General features: G+C 38.9%; 1 protein-coding gene across 4 annotated transcripts; it reads right to left on the bottom strand.

Moving 5' to 3' along the window:
- Positions 1-60: 60 nt before the first annotated feature.
- Positions 61-24728, bottom strand: zfand4 (zinc finger, AN1-type domain 4). 4 transcript variants are annotated; one of them, XM_088351228.1, is made up of 11 exons: positions 24388-24728; positions 14834-15170; positions 13944-14019; positions 13563-13630; positions 13287-13476; positions 10943-11087; positions 7232-8386; positions 6132-6183; positions 4385-4502; positions 1512-1617; positions 61-1393 (listed from the first exon to the last, which is right to left on the bottom strand). In XM_088351228.1, the coding sequence occupies exons 2-11, from the start codon at positions 15015-15017 to the stop codon at positions 1385-1387; spliced, it is 2103 nt and encodes a 700-aa protein (XP_088207354.1). In that variant the 5' UTR covers positions 15018-15170; positions 24388-24728; the 3' UTR covers positions 61-1384. The 4 variants fall into 4 exon arrangements, with proteins under 4 accessions (XP_088207354.1, XP_088207353.1, XP_088207352.1 ...); XM_088351227.1 differs by having other exon boundaries at positions 1472-1617; XM_088351226.1 differs by adding an exon at positions 20490-20606 and having other exon boundaries at positions 61-1617.
- Between the last annotated feature and the right edge of the window lie 182 nt (positions 24729-24910).

The following is a 24910-nucleotide window of genomic DNA, read 5'->3' on the forward strand; positions in this document are numbered from 1 at the left end:
GGCATTTCATCAATCAGCAGTCAGATAGGTATTCGATGAATAGAGTTTGCATACCCGTCATCCTTAGGCAATAGCTCCCTTTATTAGTAATTGCAATTCCCCTTATCAATGATAACCGTACATACACAATGAGACACCCATTTACTCACAGCAAGACAGACTATGTAGAATACAAAAATGATTTGTATAAACAAGTTTAACTTGAGTAGCGCAACCATATTAGCAATCTTCTACCAGTTAACGCGATGATCCGGATTGGAGCCGAAATGCGCAACACATTTTATGCTTGTACAAATATTGTTTTATGGCATACACAATTTGAAATGATCAAAATGTATAAAATACGGGGGTTATGTAAAAGTTACACACTTTGGCACTCTTGCTTCTCCCCCAAAGAGTGACCGTCCACCAAAGATAACACAGAGTTCAAGTGCAGAATTCTCAGAGGTTTAACAAATTCATAAAGTACTGTATCTAGAAAATACTTAAAGACATCACTGGCACGGACCAATATCCCCGTGCACTCATCAACTCTATGTAAAACGTTGTCGAAGAATGGTGCTCATGGGTGGACTCCACAGAGGATGTCATTTCAGTCTAAAATGTGCACAGAAAGGCACCTTGACAGTTAAGTTAAATTATTTGGGAGAAACACGGCCGCGTGGAAAGGACAACTAGAACAGCTCACCAACATCTACAGCTTAAAATATCCCAATGATAGTTGAGAAAATACATTAAAAGACACCAATGGTTGTATCGGAACTTCTGAAAGTAAAGAAAGAAACTTTATTGAAAATGTCAACCCTAGCCATACAATGAAAATGTTTGAGAAAATAAAAGAGAAAATAAATACAAAACGATTCTTATGGCAACCATTTTACTTACCTACAGACATTTAAACATCCCATCTCAAAAGTCTTTCCCTCATCATCATTTATATACAATTGTATATTGCATTTAAACCAACACAGACTGCATACTTGATTTTAAATATATCGTGAATAAATACTATAAACGGCACAAACATAAGTGGAGTTTGTGTGGTCATTTTTTGAGGGTTTCAGGAGGCAGAGGGAAGACTAACACCTCATAAGACAAACACTGACGTCAATAAAAAAAGAGCCCTCAGCCCAGACTATGAGTTTTAATTTGATATTTCTAAAGTGCATCCGGCCAATATTTGCCCGGTTAAACTCAATCGGCGTTTGCCTTTTTTAAAATGTAATGTCCCAACATGCAGCAGGTACTTTTATGCAGAAAACAGGCTACGTATGTGCACAGACTTCAATGATTCATTGAATTTGGGAGGGGAAAAACCCCACAAAAAAACACGTTCACATTGATCATCTGCTGCTTATCCACATTTTTCTTCTCTTTGGAGAGTTCACCTTGGCTGAGAGGGATAAAAACAAAGCACAGGTCGGTGAATAATATCCCTCCGTCTAGGCTCGGCAGTTTTTTTTTTCCTTACGAAGGATTTTTTAGATCTTGGGCAGCTTTGGAGCACTGACCAGCGGGTTGGCGTCCTGCAGCAAACGCCTCCCGGTTGCTTTGTAGTCGTATGAGCAGTCGTGCGTCTCTGCATAGCGGTGAGTGGCGCAGAAGTTACTGCCGCATCTGAAAGACGGATCATGCACAGTTACAGTGATACCTATATATGTGAATATATATATATGTGAATATATATATATATATATAATTAGTTCATGGATCGTACTCTTTTATAGAATTTCTTCTATAATGAGCGCATTTTCCCAATGCACTGTTTCCCATACATGGGAAGATTCTGCCCAGGGTTTAATTGGTCCCGCCAGAGTCTCATAAATTTGTATTATGGAAAATATACTGTATTTTCAAAAATATAATGCCAGCAGATTATAACTCGGACTCCCAAAAAGGTTTTTTCGTCAAATATTTCTCTCAGATTTGAAACCACTAGACCATCAGAGGCAAAGGTGACATACGAAAAGGCATTCAGTTATCTCATGATCACACTACTTTTACTCAAAGGTGCCCGACACTGATTTGCATAGTAAATTTTGATAGGTTCAGTCTTCCTACTTCTTTACCTGTGCATCAATAACCTTTCGGTTTAGTATGTATACTTACATAAAGGACCTTGTATAATATTTTGTTGACTGTTTTCCGTTTCAGTCTTTCAGAACGCACAGGGGAAAACGTGGAGAGTCTGTTTAAACAGTCATTCCACTTCTTTACCTGTGCATCAATAACCTCTCGGTTTAATATGTATATTTACATAAAGGACCTTGTGTAGTATTTTGTAGAAAGACTGTTTTCTGTTTTAGTCTTTCAAAATGTCATTGACGCACATGTGAAAAAGTGGTGAGTCCGTTTAACTATCAGAATGTCCTATCCAGGTCAGTTTTTTTCTGGTACCGTACTTAAAAATAGTGTGATCAAGAGATAAGCTCTGATGCCTTTTCATGTCATCTGTACCATTGGAGGCATAGGGTTAAAGTCTTAACTCCAACTCTGGTATGATTCCTATTTGGGTACAAGGCATAAAAAACACGCCGCTATCATTGCAAGCAATTAGAAAAAATCTACTCATATTTGGAAACCGCTTTGGTGGACACGGGACCAAACTGTAGCTGTTGCACGTTACAATAACCTCCTGTAAACCATTGAAGAAAAACAAGCATACTTTCATAGCAGCAATCACACAAGCAGCAAATCTGATATTCAATACTGTATTGTTACCAAACCAACGATATGAGTATGACAATTAATGCCCACGCACCCTCCTAAACTGTCCACCCACCAGGGCCACAAATTCTATGGGAAACACAGCGATGGCAGGAAACGCCTAGATTCTCTTTAAAATATCGGGCAAATTGTGGCTTAAAAAATTTGAATCTCAAATCTCGCACCTCGAGTAGCTTGTAAGTAAAGGTATCACATTTTACCTGTTTGTCACTGTCTCAAATCTATAAAAGGCACATTTTTGGTAGACAACGAACTGTAAAATGTCTAACTGAGGATTTATGTCATTTAAATGGGACGAATGATGAATGACAAATTGTTAGGCTTTGACTGATTAATCCTCCAAAATTCAATGTTCAACGCTGTACTAGGTACTTTATTTTCTACTGCCACTAATAAGCTATTTAAGATAGAAAGTCACTCTGCAGTAGTATTAGTTAGATTAGGCCCAAAACAAAAATCATAACATATATGGGCAGATGTAACAAGGGGGCTTCGTTTTTTAAAAATACGATGTGACCTTTCAGCTTAGAAGGACACAGGGAGATAACAATGCTAGATTTCCATTGAGATAAAGACGCATATTTTCACTAAAAGCTTATTTTTAGCTTGAACAAAAAAAGCTAGAACATTCAAAATGCAATGTGACACAATGCATGCTAACAATGTATTGTTTTATTATTAATCCACTCATCAAGCCAAGCACCACCTAAGTTGAAATCCTTCATTCTGTCCAAAAAGGAAGAAAACAGATCCTGTTATGAAAGATACACAAATGGTTTAGCTTTTGAAAGATTTTCATTTTTCAGGTATAAGTTAGCAGCAAAATGGCTGGAAATTATGTTAGCTCTCTCTAGGTGTAGCTCAAGTTATGTAAAATAAATACAAATTTCTCAACGTATGAGTACACAAATATGTGTGCATGATATATTTTTTTTTGCATATTTTTTAAAATTAATTTAGTTTTTGAATCACTATTATTCAAAGGTTTTTTTCCAGGTCGGCATCTTCTCATTTTGTATCCTTGAATGTCGCATTCTGTACTTGTGAAGTTATTGCTGATGCTGATGCCCCCTCTTTCCACTCGTGACCAATTGCTGTTCTTTTCCTATGCCAACAGATTACAAATCTGTTACTTGGTCCGTGTGTGATTCATTTCTCATTCGGGACATCCCAAAAGGTTGTTTTGGCTAATGTTTGAGCGACATATCCGATTGATTTTGTGTGTGTTGAGTGGGTGTGTATGCGCGTCTGTGATAGGCTGGTGTTGATGTCAGTCAAACAACCATTTGGGTGCACAAGTCAATGTGTCAACCAACCAAAAACTAACTGCAAAGCACGGCAACAGATAGTATTTTAGTGTCACGTTAAATTTTAAATAAATTAATTATATAGGGCTCAGAGGAAGTTCAGAAGAGCACAAAGAAATGCTAATCACTAAAGGGTGCTCTGTGGATTATTACTGCAGAATCACTGCCAGGCCATTTTAGGAATTATTTGTGAACAGCTACCGGATGCAAATGAATCAACGGCATGAAGGGGATTAACAGTTGAGAGAAAGACGAATGCTCGCGTTTTGCAGTTGCATCTGATGCGCCACACGGAAACATAGCAGTGAAGAAACCGGTTTGAACTTCAGCATGATGGCGCACTTTCTTACCTGCACTCGTAGCTGGTAGCCAGGCCAGTCTTCTTGCCGCAAAGGAAGCAGTGCTTCGAATTCTTTTTCTTGGTGCCGGAGGGGGCCTTGACAGGAGGTAGGTGGTATGAAGGAGTTCCTTTGCACAGAAGGGAAAAAAAAAGATAATTGAGCCACTTCTTGACAATGTTTTCTCCAAATAAAACACATGGAAAAGTTTTTGGGCATAGCTGAAATTAGATTGTGCCAGACAAACATGAATAGCTCATGTTAGATGATCAGGCATTTTAGGGATGTTTGCACACCCAAGTTCGAAAAGCTTCAAGGATTTTAAACTGAACAGCGCGCACACAAAAAAATACGTTGCCGCCATCGACAAATGTATTCTAAAGCAGAGACGTACAATCAATAGTGTGGATTCTACAGATTGTTTGTTTGTGCAAAATCTCATTTAAGTAAGTATTTGTGGTTACATTCAGTCTGAATCCAATAGTGTTGTCAAAATTGCTCACCGAGAAAAGAATTGAGGATAACGAGCAGCTCGCAGTAGGATATAAGTCGAAGGAAAGAGGAGCCATACGAAGAAAACTGCTCCTAGATTGCATTATTATTGTTGTTTGCACACATTAGTCTGTGATAAATCTGACATTAGTTGGATGAGATCTGTTCTGGTTGACGTTTGTGCCTATAAACTAGACTTGTTTGGCTGCCAGTCAGTGAAAATGTCTATATATAAGTGCTGACATAAGCCATGTCTGAAGCACACAAAGCAGCTCAAGCACTGCTCAATTTGACAAAAGCTTTTCCCCCCCAAATAATACAAGCTTTATCATTTTAATTTGAAGTGCAGGTTATAGCTTTGCTTTAAAAATTAAAGCTTTGGGCTGTAATTTAAAATTTGAATAGTTTAAGCTTGGATTTTTTTAGGTAGAAGCTTAATTGCAGACTTCCTGTTCTAAGGCGGGAACCAACTCCAAATGTTTATCTTTGTTTTTCAATATAATGCTTTATATCACCCTACTTTAGTAACCAACCATTATCTGCGTCGCTTATCCTCACTATGGTCGGAGGGTGCTGGAGCCCATGCCAACCATCTTCCGGCAGTGGGCAGGGGATAACCTGAACTGGTTACCAGCCCATCGCAAGGAACAGGAAAACATACATTTTACTCGCTTATTCACACATTATTTTGTTCCTCTGAAGCAAATTTTTGATGTGTTTGTTTTTGAATCATGAGTCTTTAATAAAGCAATTTATACATTCATACAACACTCTTATAGAACTTACACAATAAAAAACTATGTAGATTATCCTCGTTCAGTCTTATTTCCCCAAAAAGATTTCACACAAGCTGCTGGGGTTTGTAAACTCTAAAATAACGGCGATGATTTTCTTCCTTTGCACAAAAAGAGCTCAATTTTGAGACAACAGCTTAGAAACCTGCTATTGGCTACACGAGAAATATATTTAAGTGTTTCGAATGTTCTTTTTTTTTTATTTAAATGTTCTACTGTCTGGTCACATTAACTGGTGTTTTTGTGGGGAGAACATTAATGCCAAACACGAGAAAAGTAAAGAGAAAACCAGCAAAGTGGGGTGTGGGCTATGCGAAATATCATCACACACACCTGTTATAACATTATCCTTGTGAGAGTAAGAAGGCAACACAGAATATTTGATGGTCAGTGCTACTGGAGCATGGTGGAACTGGCCAAGCACGGCTTAAATATTTTTACTAATGAGAAATGTCTGAGCAGTGAACACTTACCAATTCTCCCAAATGGAGGCAAGACTCCCCCGCTGGACAGACATTTGTTGGCCTAGGGATACAAAACATCAAATAATTTCAGGAAAATTTTATGACCACATTGACTTTTTAAGTTATCCAAAAATGGCCAAAATTTGTTTCAATAGCGGGCAATACCAGCCCTAAATTCAAGCTCACAACCAAAATTATTTTACCACACACAAATCAGAATTAGCCCATACATTATGGATAATTAAAAGGTACATTGCTGAACAATTATTGCAATTCCCTTAATTTCATACATCTTTTAGAATTATGTTGAAAGTGGCTTAGAGCTCGGATTAAAATAAAAATAAAAATCAGTGGACATGCTTGTCCATGATGTTGAGGCACAGACTTCACAATGCACAATGTGGGCTTAAAATATCTTCCGATGCAAATTTAAATTAACTGTTAATCAATTGTTAGTGTAGAAAAATGCAATTTAGGGGGGGGAATGAATTATTTTGGTTGGCCAGATTTTATTTACATATTAATTTATTGTTTATGTTTTAGTTAAAAACATTTAAGGAATCACAATTACAAAGAAAAAGGAAAAAAAAACGCATTTTGATAATGGTCCAAAATCAATTAGACAAACTCCCAAGTTAACGAAGCTGTAAGGAATTTGGAACTTTGTTACTGTCTTGCCGCTATCTCTCGGGGTCATCATTGCAGCCTCAGTCAGCTCCTTTATGATACACGTGCTTCTAATAAACTTTTCCATCTTTCTTGGGGTTTGGATTGGCGTTTGGACTCTATTTGAAGCAGGCCTTTTCTTATATTTTATGCTACACTGACAAATCAGGGACAAGCATGACGTCGCTTTCCAGCATTACCCACAATTCCCATTCCTCAAACCTAATGTGTTTTGCCCCAAACAGTACTGCTAAAATTAAGATAAAAGCAGGTAGATGCAGTGGAAAATGAAGCATAAGAGCTCTTTAAACTTAGTCAGACATTATTAACACATAATTATTGGGGAACATATTTAAACTATTTAAGGACACCTACAACGATACACTCAACCTTTAGGCGAGTTTCCAACAAATTAAAAAAAGACAACTCTATTCTGCACTTACGGTATGTGAGGATGCGGTCACTCTGTGTCGGGCAACATCCTCTTGACGGAGGCCCAGCAGCCCGGAGCCAAGGACGCCCGGCCCTACAGGAGTGGCAGCAGGCATAGGGAGGCCTAGGCCGCCTCTCTTCGCTCCGCTTCTGTCCCCAACCTTTGCTGACAGAGACGCCAGGATTGCAGAGTTGCTCAAAGGGCCCAGTTGCTCTCTGCAAGCTTGGCTGGCCATTTTAGTTATGCCTCTGGCTTCTCTTTTGGAGTGGTGCTCGGCTCTCTTTCCAGGCGACTCAGTTTTCACGCCGCGCAGACGAGTTGCGTGACTGGACATCATTGACGGTAGCAGTGAGGGGATGCTCGGCTTCACCTGTGAGGTGGGGTGCGCTTGAAAGGGGAGGGATGAGTCAAAAGGCTGAAAACATGGGTTAGGGGAGCTGGGGGAGGATGACGGAGGATCTAAGTGGAAGGAAGTGCTGAGCTGTGTTTCATCAGTTCCGCTGGTCAAAGTGCCACCGGCTGTCCTGAGCGACCAAGCGCTGAGAGGGGAGAGCGGCATTTGATGCGGCGCCCCCAGTTCAAAGGCTCGACAAACCTCCTCCGACTTAGGGGAGAGATCCAGACTTAGAGGGTCGGCAATTTCGCCGAACGAAGAAGTGGTCTGTGAAGGCCCCACCAGCCCAGCGGCCTCGTCCAGTAAACTCAACCCGAATGCCTCACCTGCCTGTTTCAGTGGGTCAAAGGCGGCTTTGGGTGAACCTCTGGTGCACAGCGGTGGGAGCTGAGGGTACTTGCAATCCCGCATTAGCCGAGAGCCCCCGATGTCCAAACGGGAGACCTTGGGAGGGGCCCGGATTTTGTTGAAAGGCGGAAACCTCTCCCACGGCTCCTCCTCCGGAAGCATGAAGCAAGATGGCGAAGGAAAAGATGGAGGTGATCGTCTTGGGAAAGGTAACTGGGAGGAAGTGGTCACAGAGGTGTCGGTGGGAGGGGCATGCTCAGGGAGTTCTTGGTCTGCTATGGTAGGCAGATGTCCAGCACATTGACGAGACGGGTTAATCTGGGGCAGGGAACGTAACAGGCGCTGATGGAGTCGCGTAATGGTCGGCGTCGGCGGATGGAGACCGATAGGGGGGCGTGGTTTTGCCTTGCACATCTTCTTCGGCTCCAGAATAAAAAACAAAACAAATAAATAAAATTATGTCTCATTTGTAGTGATTCATTAATTGAGTTGAATTGTCTGTAATGTAACTGATAACACTGCAGTGAATATTGTTTATAACAAGATTAGAAATGGCAATCCAGAATAAACATGAAATAAGAAAACTTAAAAGATAAAAAAAGATTGGTTACATAGATAGGCAAATATTTTAGGGCTGCAACCGTGAATCGATCATATCGATTAAAATCGATGATTAAAAGCGTTGAGAACGAATTGGTTTGATTCGTTGTGTTGCGCGATTTATGCATCACTGAGCACGTCGCGGAGCCAGTCAGCGAGCATAACTGAGGGAGGTGGAGTGAGAACTAAGGCACTATTTTCAAAGGCTATGGTCATTTCAACCCATGGAATATGACAAACACGGAGGAAACAGTTCGACCGAAGTCTGCAAACTAATAAGTGCTTCACTTACAAGCTTTGGAATAGTATGGCACGGGAGCATCACGATGGTGAGGCAACAATTAAAACCAAAAACATGGAGTCACTGACAAGGATGAAGAGAGCTCAAAGAAGGATAAGTCACTTCATTATTTGTTTTATTTAGTTTGGTTTTTGCGTTTTTGAGAGTGGAAACGTAACCTTTGTCCCTGGTAGCTTGCTGATGTTAGCGTTTACTTTTTAGATGCTAAATCATCTTAAGAAGTGATTAATTGCGTTTTATATAAAAACACGCATACACTTTTAATTTTCTGGACAAGTACGAGTGATTAAGTGAGGAAAAGTAAGGTTAGTCTCTGGTCGCTCGCTTGATGTGCTAGCGTTTGCTTGTTACTGACTACGTTTGTGTGAGGGAAATACTTTTTATTTCAGGTAAATGAAAGAATCAAGTTTATTTGGGCACAGCACAAAAAAACAGTACACCACTAATTAACAAAAGTTAACAAAAAATTATTTGCTCCAAACATACAGAAAAAAAAATAATCAGCTGAACATTACAATAAACATGTGCCCAAAGGGAGTAGCCTTAAGCAGTGTTAAATTGTGCTTTTTAAAAAGGCTCAACTTGCACACAATGATGTTGATAAGTTTGAGATTAAGCATCAAGTTTTACTTTTCTGGTAAAGTCTGAGTGATTATTGTGTCATAATACTCATTCTATGTTCTTATCGCAATAGAAAACAGCAAACAATGACAAGCATCATGATGAGAAAGAGATATCATGCACGCCACAGCAACAGCTGGCATCACTGAGAGCATCCTCAATATGATGCTCATTGAGATGCTCAAATCTTTCGATTGAAATGCAAAGTTCTCAAAGACAGAAGAGTGAGTGAGATAGTGAACATAGGTGATAGTGGTTACTTTTGCTTGTTAATGTTAAAAATCATGTGACTGGGCTTTCACATTTGCATTTATTTCTTGTCATGTACCTTTAAACATCAAAAATACATATTTTTTGCAGGTGTATACCATTTATTTGTATGTACTTTTGTTTATTGTTAAAGTATTTGACATACACTTGGAATGTTAATGTTGATACGTGTCACCAAGTTCAGATTTGCAATAATTTCTTGTTCCAAAAGTTGTTGTCCTTTAAACAAATGGTTTTTTTACTGTTCATTATTGTAGAATATTTTCTTATTCATCCACAAAATTTCAATCTTTGAATTAAGAGCAAATTAACAATGTGTTTTTAATCCAATTAATTGAAAAAATAATCATGAGAATTAAAACGTGGTCTTTGAAAAGTAGCCCAAGTATTAAGTACATCAGAACAATAATTCTGTAAAAATATTAGCAGCAATATATTTAGGAAAGAGTTAGGTGCTTATGGAATAATCAGTAGAGCAGTTTGCCTTGTAGGCAAAATAATATGGGTACAGTGTACCCCTAAACATCATTATAGGAGGCAGGGTTCGAAATAATAGTAGCAAAGGGGAGAAAGACAAGGAATTGACAGTCGGTGACCACTAACAACTGTCCCCAGGCTGCTGGGAGGGTTTGTTTGCCATGGCAAGCATATGCCTATTAGATACCTCTAGCAGGCGTTACATTGGCTCGATCCCCTCGAGTTTGTACAACCAGCTCCATCATGAATATTATTTAGGTAGGTTAACATATTATGAGGGGATGTGCCTTTGCAGAAAATACAAAAAAGTATAATAATTGAAAAGTTACTAATTGCATCTTCGATGGTTTCACCTATATTTATAAATATATTGTATTGCATTGTCCAATTTACACAGTAAACATCAGCTTTACAGATGCCATCCCTGCTATGCAGACTTTGCACAGTGGAAATTTGTGTTACTTAATGTCAGTTGCAAAACTGGATGTCGCAATTCACAGAATACAGGCTAATTTTGGACCCAACATGCCATTTAATCATTGAAACAGACTATAGGAGCAAGGTAACCTATAGTGCGCCACTGATGGTTGCACACATTAAATCTCCATGCCTCTCCATGTGATGTAGAAAATCTGGATTATTATTAGGTTTTAAGCACCCAATATGATTACACTCCTGTCCCAATGATTTCTAAATTCAAGTCGCCATACCTTCTTGTTGATGTTCATGTCTTCCATCTTGGCTTTGAGAAGCTTCATTTTGTTCATGGTGATAGAGTTCTCCTTACTGAGCGCAGCAGCAGAACGCTCGCTGCTCCCTTCCTCCTCAGTGCACGTATTGTACCTAGACCCGCGTCTGGTAAAGAGTATTGCATATTTGCACATTTGTAAAATGTTTGAGAAAAAAAATGGCAGGGTTCCCCCAGAACAAGTCTATTCAAATTTGAGACTTTTAAGACCTTTTCAAGACCACATGTGATAAAATTTAAGACGCAACTATTCTGGAATACAGACGCGGGAGGCAGGCGCTGAGTAGTAACGGATCTCGGTTCCCGTCGCTACCTGGTCGCGACAGCAGGGACTTAATTGCCCTGCTTTGCCCGGTGACAGAGGTTCGCACCAGACTGCCACCGTTACCCCGCCGCGACAGATGACAGCGGAAAGGGTTTGGGCATTAGCTGGGCAGTCCCTCTGCTAATTCCATGTTACTGCCTGAACTAAGCTATACTTTAAAAGAATAACCAAAGACCCTTTTTTGTAATTGGGCACAGAATGTGTAGTTTTCCTTCCCACAATCATGCAGATACGTTTCAAAATATTCCATGTTCAATGGATCTCGAGTAATTAAATTTGAAAGTAGAAAGTTTGATCTCATATCCCCTAGAACTGTGACGTGACCGGATGACGAAGAGAACCAAAACAATAGAGCGCCCTGTTGAGAAACAGACGGCGATTGCAGTGATCAACAGAAAGCATAGTATTCATTGGAGTAATTAAGAAATCAGACACCACTTGTTCTCAGCCAATCGGAACACGAGGATGACCACAGCCAGTGGCTGCTGATTTAGGTCATCCATCTTTGTATCACATATAAGCCACACGCTTGTACAGTGGTACCTCTAATTATGAATTAATTTCATACTGGGAGTAGCTTTGTAACCTGAAACATTTTTAGAGCGTTTTGTATCAAAAACAGTTCGACGATGTGTCTTGGGCACTTGTAACGCTGATCAGAGGTATCCGGAACGATTGGCAAGGGTGAGGTTCGTCCTTTTTCCTCAGCCCAAAACTATTCTCGAGAAATCTTTGAAGTGGATAAAGGGACGCGGGCACCCTCATGTTTAACTCAAAGTGAAGATGATTGATGGGAACCGAAGTAAGTGTTTTATTTTTGTTTAATTCAAGTTTACGCTGCTGTTGGTCCGCTTAGAACACAGCACCCAATGGCATCACAGCAAGGCTCCTCCCTGCCACGTTAATTTGGTATATTACCATGAAATAGAAAACCTGGACACGCCTTAAGAACATCCATGATGGGTTCGTTCCGTCATAGTTTATAAACTTATAAAGTTATCTGCAGAGACAGCTTACTGAAAACTTTGCTTCTTTTGTAACACTGGATGCGTCAAAAAATAAGAGTGAGGTGACATATCTAAAACTCATTAAGATCTTTTAGAAGGGAAAACAATAAAGTATACATACACTGCTTTACATCTTCGATTACACCATCAGAGCTGAAAAATCGGAATCAGTTTCTACGTGAATGCATGTTTTTGGTCGGTCAGCCTCCCGTTTTTCCGCCCATCTGTCCCAGTTCGCCATTTTTAGCAGCCGTTTAGCCAGACGTGTTCCAGCTGGTTTCTGTGTGTCATTTTTGCCAATTCGCTCGCATTTGTTGTACCCTTGCTGCACTGGCCTGGGACACAATGCCTAGGTATTCTCCACAAAAAAACTACAAAACTTAAAGCACTCAAAGCTTTTTTGACTAATTAACATGTAAACCAATAGGGTGACTGGCTTGCTTGGATGCTTCACATGAAGTCAGAGCTCAGGAAGTCAAAGACGGGACAGATAAAATTCATTATCTCTGAAAATAATTGGAAAATACCAATGACATATATAAACACAAGTACCATTTTCTCACATTTTGTACCTTTTAGAATTTGGGTACAACTTTAAATCACTCAACCACAATGGGTAAAACCTACACTTTCCCAACAGCAGGTTAGAGACTGACTGGAGTAAAGCTCCCAAATGATGCTGCATTTTCAAAAACGCGGAAATCTGGATTCTTCGAGAGACATTTTGCATTTATCGGTCAGAGATAGGAAAAAAAATGTTTCACGACACAAGGTTCAATACTTTTGTTAGTTTATTTTTATACAGTTTTGAGCTCTATCACGCAAATAAGATAGGTAAAATTTAAAACATTTGAGAGTTGAATTCAATACTTGTAGACACCATTTAAGACATTTTCAAGTATTTAAGACCTGGGGGAACCCTGGATCGTCTTTTACGATCATTTGGATGCAAATGTTTTTCTCTAAATGCAGACCTGTACGCTTCAGACAGTGGTGAAAGGGAACCATCTCCTCTGTTGTCCATTACCCGAAAGAAGTTCAGCTGATCACCTTCACGGTACACCACAAACGTGACCTGCTTGTTGAGTGGACTCTTTTCCCAAATTTCCTCTTTCTTGGCATCCATCTTGCCCACCACATCTTTCAAATGATCATCCATATTTACTAGTGAAAGAGAGATATGAGTGTCAGCAGGGTGCATAAATGTGAAAACAGACTATTGTCCATCTGTTAAGTAGTCTTTTTCCTACCCCTTCGGGTGTTGATAGGACCTCCCCTCATAGCTAAGACCAGCTTTAAGGTACAGCCCTCCGCTATGCTGCAAAAAGGGCTGACTATTAATATTTCAGAAACATTCAAATTGAAGACAAGGAGCAAATGAGGCCAGGCTCGGGGTTAAGTATTTAAAAAAAATCCTGTTTTAAGATCGATAATAAACATTTCATAGACGTCAAGAGGAACTTTACACTTCATTTGCAAAAGCTTTTTTGTGACGAGACACGAATGAATTAGGTGACAAGCATATATGACAACACATGACATTGGACTATTGTGGCTGAGGACAGGGAGCAAGGCTGGATGACGCTACAGCAGATCTAGTTTGAAAAGAAAGGGAAGCAGGAAGCATTTACCCGTAATCGTGGAGAGAGTGTTCATCTTCCAGTTCTACGTTGTTCCATATGAGGTGTTGCTGGCTCACTGGGATGCCTTTATCCAAAGATAAACAGACACCACCTATTAGTATAATTTGATCCACAGGAGTGCCCTCTTTAGACAGATAAATGCTACTGCAAATTGCGACAAGCTTCATCTAGCTTATAATTGATCGCTCTTCTACTTGCATACATCTCTGCACAGCTCAATGTTATACAGCTTTTGCTGTGCGATTGTTTTTATTTCCTACCAACCTACATTTTCTTTCAAGCAGTTACAATTTGCGCCACAGGAATAAAATGAGACCCCCCCAAAAAATTGCTGAAAACGTAAATACAAAGGCGTTTTTTTTCTTTGGTTAAAAATGTGAGTACTACCATGCAGAGGTTGAGAATGAACAAAGGGTGCTTTTTGTATCAGCGCCTAAGGAACTTATGATCACCCTCCCCCTTCCCCAAAAGAAAAACCATACAGCAAATGTCAGAGCTTTGTATTAAACTATGCTCCTATTACTTCATAAGCATTAATTTACGATGGAAAAAAAAAAAAATCCTTCCGACAGCAGTCTGCTGTACATAACCTAGTTAGTGATGACCACGATTAATAAAAAAAAGATTCTGCCACTGTGTACAAACAAATGCAGTTATGCACACAAGTTTATACAAAAAAACAATTTTATTTTGGTTGGTGAAAATAAAGGTCTATGGCAGGGAGAAAGATTATATAGTTGTTCTTCATTAATAAACGTAATATAATATGCCTGCATAGCTTTTTTTTTTTAAAAGAAGAGCAAAACAATGATTTCACTTGCAACCGAGTAATTCGCTTTTAATTGGCCTGAGGATTATCATGCATTCTTAATCAGTACCTTCAAGTCTTTGGATTTTGGCCTTGACTGAAATGACGGCCTCGAAGGGCAACACACGCAGCTCAAAGCAGGTCCCTGTCAGAGTCTCAATGTACAGCTCCATGGGATCATACAGGGGGAGTTTATGGTGAAAAGCTCCAATGCGGTCGTCGTTGAAAAAGGGTGGCTCTTTCCTGTCGGTCATCTCGGGGAGTGCTCTGAAGGTTGGGTCTGGGCACAGGTAGCGAGGGCTTTAGGACGGTACCCAAAGCCGGAGTGTGGCCCTAGTAGAAGGAGAAAGGGGCAGGTTGTGCTTCCTCATCGGGGGACCGTCCCTCATCATGTGGGATGGCCACAACTGCAAGAATAAACAAACATTTTTAACAAGAGAGAAATAGTCATCTTTGTCAAATAATGCACATTGCAGTAATTAAAAGTAGAACGGTATGCACACCTGGGCCTCTACCTGGCAATATAACTAGATGAATGCAATTGAGCCCATTTAATTTATTCAGCCACAGTCACAGTGCATTAGAAAAGTGGACAGTGCCTCACTTTTTCCATGTTGTGTTATATTACAGCATTATTCCAAAATGAATTAAATTGTTTGTTTCCTTCAAAGTTATAGACACAAAACCCCCTATTGACATCTAAAAGGTTTTTAAGATTTTTGCAAATTAATTGCATATTATTTCAAAACTTCATTAAGAAAAGAACAGTATTGATTTGAACAAGAAGCAAAAATACATGCACTATCATTTAAACTTTTTTAATTACTCGTATGTCAAGGAATTTCTACTTTTTTTTCCATTACATGAGATACATCTAGGAGCATAAACCAGAAGCCAAAATAATTTACTGTAGACCACCAAGAAAAGACTTTCTCAAGACACAAATCTTGAGGTGCATAACAATTTCTGCTGCTTTGAAGATCCCAATGATCACTACTGGATTTCATCATCCACAAAGGGTAGTTCGGAACCCCCAACCTTACCTAAAGCTGCTCAGACATCTAAACTGGGGGAATGGGGGACAAGAACCTTAGTCAGGGAGTTGAACAAGACCCTGGTTGTCTCTATGCAAGATCTCCAGAACTCTTATGTGGAGGGAAGACAGCCTTCCAGAAGGGCAACAATCTCTACAGTAATCCACCAATCAGGCTTGTATCGTAGCATGGCAAGACTGAAACTATATTTTTTAGAAAGAGGTACATTGCAGCACAAGCGGAGTTTGACAAACGGCACCTTAAAGACTCTAAAACATCGAGGAACAAAATTATCTGGTCTGATGAGACAAAGGTTAGGTTTTATACTGCGGAGCTCTATGCTTAATTCTGATTTTTGGGTGAAACCTATTTTTTTTGGGTAAGATCGTTCACATTTCCAGCTAAATGCGACTTGTTTGTGATCTTCTGTAACTTCTATGCGTCTCCTGAGTGAACGCGATAAGTGTCTTGCATGCAGAGGAAAAGTGACGTCTTGCGCAATGTGCTCGTTGTTTCCTGAAGTACTCAAGGATGCTAACAGCGTAGGATATCTAGCAATTTGAAATGTATTGTGCTACCCTAGGATGAACAGGGTTTCCCAGGCCCCAAATAATAATTAAATCCAAAACCAAACTTTCCCTCCATCGAATGCTTTCCATGATTTCGGCCCCCATGTAGGGCTGCAACTAATGATTATTTTAGTAATCAATGAATCAGACCTTTAAAAAAAAAAAAGCAGTATATCATTATACGTTACGTAATGTCGGTATTTTTTTCAGTAATGGGGTTACTTTGGCCACAGAAAGCCATTGGCGGTGTGTTCCCGCACACCTGAAGCCGATTGCATCGGCAGTTTTCTGCTTTCCTCAAAGAGTTTGTTACATTTCGTCTGTTGTGATTATGTCACCATTCAAAATAGCCATCACCACTTAATTAGATAGACATTACCAATACAGTATTTACTAATGCGCCCAAATAAAGGGCTAAGTCGCAATTCTTACTCGTTGTCGTTAGGGAATGATACGGCTCATAACGAAACGGCTCTATGAGCCATCTATTGGAAGTGGGAGCCGGATGCCCACCAATCGAGAGCCAGTTACCTTCGAGAAGCTATTTTTCTCTTGTGATAGATCAAAATGCATTTTTTTAGGGATTAGATGAAGAGCCATTTGGGAGCAGCTCTTTTTAAGTGAGCCAAGCCGATTCTCTAAAAAGAGTCGTAATTCCTATCTTTACAAGAGATCACGAGAGTTAGATTTAATTTATCAAACTCACTTTATATTGTTTACTGCTGAATATTATTTTATTATATTGTTTACTGTTTATTTTCTTTGCAGTTGTAGTGTAGGATAAATGTGTTGCTGGTAAAGTGCAATAAATATGACAAGGTTCTATAACACAATTGTCTGTCTTTTCTTTATTGAACTGACTCGAATACCCCTCAAAAAATTTCAAATTCTTTGACATACAATTAATTTGTAAGTAATGGAAATAGTTACTTTCAACGGTAACTAGTTACTTTTACTGTAGAGTAAGTCAGTTACTTACTGTTTTTGGAAGAAGTAGTAACTATAACTGTTTTAAAGTAACGTGCCCAACACTGTGGACAACAAAACGCTCTAATATCAATAAACCCCCCCCCCCCCCAAAAAAAAACAAATGTTTGACAAATAACAATTACAAACATACATACAAATGTATGCTATACACCTGCAAATGTGTAAGATACTCTTTTCCTACCACCTTATCCAAAGATCATGTCATATTTTGACATTTCATCCAAAGTAAAAGCAGGTACAATAAATTAAACTTGTATGTGTAGCAAAATTGTTATCCGCCAATATATATACAAAATGTAAACCCACTTTTAAAACTTGTCAAGGAATTTGATTTTTGTTTTGGGTAAATCCTTGAATATGATCAACATTCCCAATGTGCAAATAATATAAAATATGCAGAAAAGTCTGCCCCTTGTGTTGAGATAAACAGGTCATTACTTCATTTCTTTTTACTTTATAAATTGTATTTACTTTCATAATTTTTCCTCTGTATTTCTTCGGCAATTTCTGTTTCCTTGTTAACTTTGTAGTGTGTGTCTGTATAAGGCCAATTTTGTTAATGATGATGCAATGTTCAATACAAAAAAAGTAAGATACTTTTATAAAAAATTGTCTCAAGGCGCCCTCTCTGGACCAATGAGGTTCTAGACCTTTGCAACGAGATCCAATGCACTAATTTGCATCGATTAACATGCTTAGTGTCGCATAAATTGCACAACATTGTGAATCAATGAGGTAATTAGTTGCCGACACTTTTAAATAATCGATTTTATTGATTCGTTGTTGCAGCCCTACCGCCATGGTTGTTTAGTTCAATGCTTCCTCCCGCCTCTTGATGACGCGCGGTCCCATGGATGCACCTTGACCGTTCACACAGAAGTCAGATTCCTAAAGATCTGATATGTATCGCATTAAGAACCACACATCTATAAATGTTGCCTGGGTCTTGGGTGAAAAATAAAATCTGATTTGTGCCGTTCTGACCAACTTTGACAGCTTAGATACAGGTTGTGTCCGTGCAGCAAAAATAAAATAAAACAAATAAAAATAAATAAAAATCAGATTTCACTTCAATGTGAACCTAGCCAAAGATTGAACTGGAGTGACTTTAGGACAACTCCGTAACTGTCCTAGAGTGGCCCAGTGAGTTTGAATGTGTCTGAAGAGATCTGAAAATGGCTCTCTACAGACAATTCGCTTCAACAAATTATCGGGGAAAGGCTGTGATTGGTTTTGCGGATGTGTTTATTTTTAAGTTTGAATTGATTTGCAAACATCTACATTTTTTTTTAAATTTCATTATTGCGTGTTGTAACTTTTTGAGAGGGAAAAAAGGGATTCAATCCTTTTTGGAATAAGGCTATAACATAAAATATAGGAATAATGAACTGTGAACTATTTCCAAATGTGCAAAATTAGTTCTTCGCAAAGAGTAAGGAACTTCTGTGAGTGTTGCTGTATTATCAGTCTACATACCAGAGAAATATAGTTTAGCGTAAGGGGGTATAAGAGAACCTGGGTTATGTCTACATGATTATCCTTAACATTTTAGAGTGTGTTAAAGTTACACTACCTGTTTTAGAGTAATGTGGTGGTATAGAATAGAATGTATGCAATTATCATTTTTTTATGATTAGTTTAGATATTTTAACAGTGTATTGTTTTTAAAATATTAATATTTATTTTATTGAACATATTGGGTTGACATCATATAACACCATTTTATCACACATACAACTTAGAGATTGGTTTAATCAGGTTTCTCTTCATGAAAAACATTGTTTTTAATAAAGTTTTTAAGAAATGATATGTCATAAAAAAGTAAGTACCGTATTTTCCGCACTATAAGGCGCACCGCATTATAAGGCGCTATAAGTGCATGCTGGTTTAAGATCAGGTAATTGTGCTATTTTGTAATTGTAATCCTGTGCAGTCCTTCGAGACATTTTTGTGATTAAGGGCTATATAAATAAATGTGACTTGACTTGACTACAGTAGAGGCTGTAGTTACGTTATGCAACCATTAGATGGTGCCGCGCTAAAGGGAATGTCAACAAAACAGTCAGATAGGTCAGCCAAACTTTATTAATAGATAACAAACAAGCTTTCCACAACTCCATTCACTCCCTAAATGAATAAACAGCTGTTTTATTATTTTCTCTGAGGTAAAGCATTTTCGTGACCCATCTTTAACATCTTTGAACAACAGCAAAGCATAACATTTTACTTTTCCTCCATTTAGTCAACATGCAAAAAAACGTCTGATACTGTTATGGTAAATTAAACGTTAGTCCAATCGCAATATAGTGACACTCGTAATGTGCAAAACAATAACAATAAAGCAATAACATAATAACTGTAAAATGTAAAACGTAAACACACACCAAGTAGGACCACCTCTGAATTCTTTAATGTTAAGTTCCCGTGCCAGCGCTGTTGCCTTCATTTCGAATAGTTATTGTACTGACACTTCTACTTGCTGCTCTTTGTTCAACAACCCACTGTTCAAGTGTGTGCTCTAACTGTGGCCATCTCACTTTATTGCCACGGACACTTTGTTTAGTCTTCCTTACTTGGCCATCGATTCATTAATGTTGAACTCTCTCGCTGCTGCTATATTTCCGTGTTCTACTGCGTGACTGATCGCCTTGAGTTTAAACTCTGCGTTGTAAGCGTGTCTCTTAATAGGAGCCATTTCAGGGTCTTTACACAAACGCACAAATAAAAGAGAATCGTTGTTTAATATTTCCCAGTATGAACAGCGCACTCCTTCTACGCAAAAAATGGAGTCGGTGGCTGCTTCTCTTAGTTGCGAGACCTTGCAATTCAATATTGATCCATATATAGTCAGCTTTTTTAAAGAAAATCAGATTTTATGTGCGCCTTATAGTGCGGAAAATACGGTACTGATAAGCGCTATTTTCCAGCAGCAAGTTTGAATTCTACTTTTACGCGCAAAAGTATATTTCGATGATGGTGAAAGTGCTGTTCCAGAAAAAAGGAAACATGCATTGGAGTCCTAGTCCAAAGAGTACTATGGCCTCATGAAACATTCAGAGACACATGCAAGTCTTCGGACAAATTCAAAGATCAGGTGTGTGGCCATAATGGAGTTATTTGAATAAAAACCTACCTGACTATACTCAGGAACATCCAGCAAATGATAAGCCCATGACATTTGTTCTCTACATCTTGAATTTGGGGAAAGAGTTCAAATGTATGCAGCATTCCCAAAATATTCATTTAATACCTATGGAAACAAGCAAAATTTAAAGTGTATCTTATGTCTGTATTATGTAGTGCAATTGTAAATGAGTACTACAAAGCACAGGGAAGGAATATAAACTACAGAGAATCAAAATGTCAGTTTTTTTTGTTGAACATAAAAGGAAAATGGTGAGAAATGAGTAAAAGATGAAAATGAAAAGGATTGTGACAAAATTGGGATTCCCATTTTCATGTTATCTTATTTTTTATAATCGTGAAATCAAATTTGAGCCTTATTGCCAAGTGCCCACCCCTGGTGTCCAAAGTTACTACTTTGGCAATAATACTAATCTTGCAGCAGGTTGTTATTTTGGTACTGAATTTGGAGTTCTGCCTGTGATTCAGTGCAGATTGGCTTCATGGTTTTTGCCGGACACAAGACCTGGTTGAATTATTATTTATTTGCTTGACACCTTTTTTCATTTTCAAAAACCACAGAGATTTTTACTTTATTAATGCACCTGATAGTAAGGGGGGCATATAAGCCACCAGGCTGTACTTGCCCAAGACACACCACAAGATGTGGGGCCCCTATCATCTGAGTGGTTAAGGAAACCAACCGAACAAACCAAACGACATAAATTCAAATAGAATAGGAAGATAAGAAGAGGTCAAATGTTACCCAATCTTACCCTTAACACAGTATATGTTGATACATTAGTTAATTATCCATTTCCATTTTTTTGCATACATATGCAAGCTGGGGAACAGGAACAGTTTTTGCTCAGAAGTGCCTATTTAAAATGCCAATTTGGGTTCTTTTGGAGGAAATAAGAAACGTTTCAATTTAGTTTTTTGGGAATACATAGACCAATATCCATATTGGAATGGGACACCTCTAATAACACCATACCTCTTACAATAATACACATATGCTTTTTGATTTAATATGGATAATTACAATGGAAACCATTCAAAATGGCTTTGCGTCATTTGATATTATGTACACATATCTCAAAGGAAAAAGTTCTGACACCTCTGCTCTAATCCGCAGTCAAAGAGTTTGTCATGGAACCCATTCAATTTTTTATATCAAAAGGACATTCATGTTTTCATAGGCTTTTTCACGATGTAGTATTGGGGAAAAATTATTAAACAACAGCTGGACGTGATCTAGTGCAGCAATTTAATTTTTTGGTTTGAACAAATTTATTGACACTAAGAACAGAAAACAATCATGACAATCTCAACAGCAATTAAGCACATTCACAATATTATATTCCAATATTACGTTTTTAACAGCAAACACAAAGTGAGGTTTGAACAAACCTTCTCGAAAATCAAACATATTCACAATTTCATTATATAACATCTTTGTTAGTGTCAATAGATCCGTCCAGGCCAAAGTCGATTGTCCTCGGTTTGAACAAATCCACCGACACCAACAGCAGCAAAACACATCCATCAAGCATATTCACATTTTTTTTTATATTTGACAATATGACGTGACGATATGACGTTTTAATGAATAAATAAAAACAAGCTCCACACAAAAAACAACAACACATCAATGTTGATTGCTTGTGTATGCACAAAGCCGCAACATGCCTTTGTGTCATCATCATTGTTGGTGGGGTGAACTGCAAAGATATGTGAACTGAATGAGGTCGAGAGTTTGAGTATTAGGACTTTACGGGAGCAATCAAAAGGCTGGGGGTGGTAACACGTGTACCTTCATATAACTACATTTTGTAACCAAAATGCATGGTTTTCAAACATAAGATTTTCCTGACTTATAGGGACAATTTGAATTATTTAGCACCTCCAGTTGGTAAAAAAACAAACAAAAACTGAGACGAATAATCATCAGACATATAACGATTGACGAATTTACTGTTCATTTTCCCCCCTCTGCATTATATGCTACTATGATAGTGTGAGCGTAATACAACATATACTGTACAAATTAATAATGAAGAGCAATTTCATGGTTAAGAAATCAAGTCAAGAAGTAAACAATAAATCATTATTAAAATAAAATTCAGTTCCTTTTATCAAAATTATTTAAAAAGCTGCAACCCCTGATTTATTTGCCTTTCTTACTTTTCCAAATAGCTTGGCGGATTTTTCCGGGAGCCTGGACTCCAATTGCAGCTTGAAATTGGTAGTGTTTGCTCCTTTCACTGGCGCCTTCTAGAGACAAAGTTTGTAGACTGCTTCTTCTGTATTTTTGGGCTTATGCTATCGCTCTGTGTAAACCCAAAATACTGAAGTGATGCGTGGTTTTAAAAGTAAAAATTGACCAGCCATGACGACCACCACACACACATTGCTGGTGTTGTCTGCTTTTGCGTGTGAGTTGCTGCATGTTGGTTGTGGAGAGGAAAAATAGAAGGCAATCACCAATGTGAAAAATATTCGCAAATACAAAAATTATTTATGATGAGATAAATATGTTGTATTCACGACAGGCTTACACGCAGGAACGGATACAACATGCAAGGTCCGCACAGCATCCTGAAGGATGGTAGAAGAAAAGAAAATTGTGGGCAGAAAAAGTAAATAAAACAAACAATATCCCAATAAAATGAGACATGGTCCCCATCGAACACAATTGGTACAGTGCCGATTGACTGAACAGAAAGAAGGGATTGAGGGCATTGTCACCCTTATATTTTCTAATTGACTCTCTATAATTTTCCTGTCATTTATATGGGCGGCATTAGCTCAGGAGGTAGAGCGCTGGTATTGGGATCAAGAGACCACAGGTTCGAATCCCGGCTCCTTCGTGTTATTTGTCGAAGTGTCCTTGGGCAATAGGGTGGTCCTTATTTTTCGACTTTTAAAATTTCATGCTCTGACCCCTTGAATATGTTCCAATATATACAAAACGTAATTAGGCAAAGTTTCATCAAAATCAAAGGATATTTAGAGGTCGCTCAAGGCCTCTGAAATTTTGGTATGAAAAATAAGGATTTTTCGCACATTATATCAGACCTAGTGTACAAAGTTACTTGTAACTTTTCTTGTGTTACAATTATAAGCAATGGACTGAAATTGGATGTTCTAAAACGCCGTACACATAGGGTTAAGATTTCCGTTTTTTCTCGAAAATTGCCAAAATTTTATCATTTTGGGAAATTTCAAAGTCGTTGAGCTACCTCTAAATATTATCCAAATTGTTCAAAATTGCACACAGTGTGTTTTTATCGATATATGAACATATGCGGGGGGTCAGAGCCCAATATTTAAAAAAAAAAAATTTCGACCCCTATTAAGGACCACCCTATTGGGCAAGACACTGAATCCCTAATGCCTCCAATAAGCAGCTGGGCGCCTTGCATGGCTGCTATTGGTGTGTGAGTGGGTGGTGAATGGGTAAGTTTGAAGTACACTGTTAAGCGCTTTGGGAGGTCTTAATTGACTTGAAAAGGGCTATATAAATGCAGAACATTTACCATTTATATGAAAGGTCAAAGGCCATCTTTTGGGTCCTGATCCAACAGTTGAGAAACACTGCTTTAAAGGTACTTTAAAATAAAATGCTAAGAAATGATGGGTTGTTTTGCTTTCTCTGCGGGAGGCCGATGGTTAATGAGGCCTTCGCTATAATGTACCTGAACGTTGTCCTCTCAAGTGAGCCACTGACAAGCTAACTGACAAAAAGGCAGCTGAAGTCAAACATTGCGTTCGAACAGAGCTTAGTTTGACACGGTCAAGTGTTCAATGGCAAGCAACATTCCGGCGGCCTCGTCACAAAGGAGGTATTCTAACTTTCCGCTTTAAAAAAAAACAAAAAAACTTGAGGTGAAAGCTTTGCCTACCGTGAACAAGAAGACGGTGAGCTCTCCGTCTAGCCGACGCTACTGTCCTTATTCGACGTTGCCATGTTAGCCGCCGATTCAAACAATGGCCACCGCTCCACACAGGACGGCGAGCTAGTTAGCCGGTGAGCTAGGCTACACCCGCGGGCGCTCCGTCCGCGCTCCCCCTGCGCTGTCGCTGTCGTGGGCGGCCTTACGTTTGCCGAAACAGAGCATTGCATCACGTTCAACGCCACAAACGGAACGAGCCCGGTTGGCGTCTGCGCTCGCCGGGTCGCCGTGCGAGCGACGCCGTCGTACCTGTCACTCACGCCGGGAGAGGGCGAGGCCAAACCTCAGAGTCGGAGTTTGATCGACAGCTCGTATAGCCAATTGTTTTAGAGGAAATGGGTTTAGAGGCGGTCCTTCTGTTTGATTGACACCTCACGTAACCGGTTACTGGCATGGATGATGAATGATGGGACACCGGTTTTACCAGTCTCTTTACAAAGGCGGGCTTTGTGTTTGATTGACACCAAAATGC

The sequence above is a fragment of the Urocampus carinirostris genome, chromosome 13 (assembly GCF_059441175.1).
Source record: "Urocampus carinirostris isolate Australia breed hairy pipefish chromosome 13, RoL_Ucar_1.0, whole genome shotgun sequence".
NCBI lineage: Eukaryota > Metazoa > Chordata > Actinopteri > Syngnathiformes > Syngnathidae > Urocampus > Urocampus carinirostris.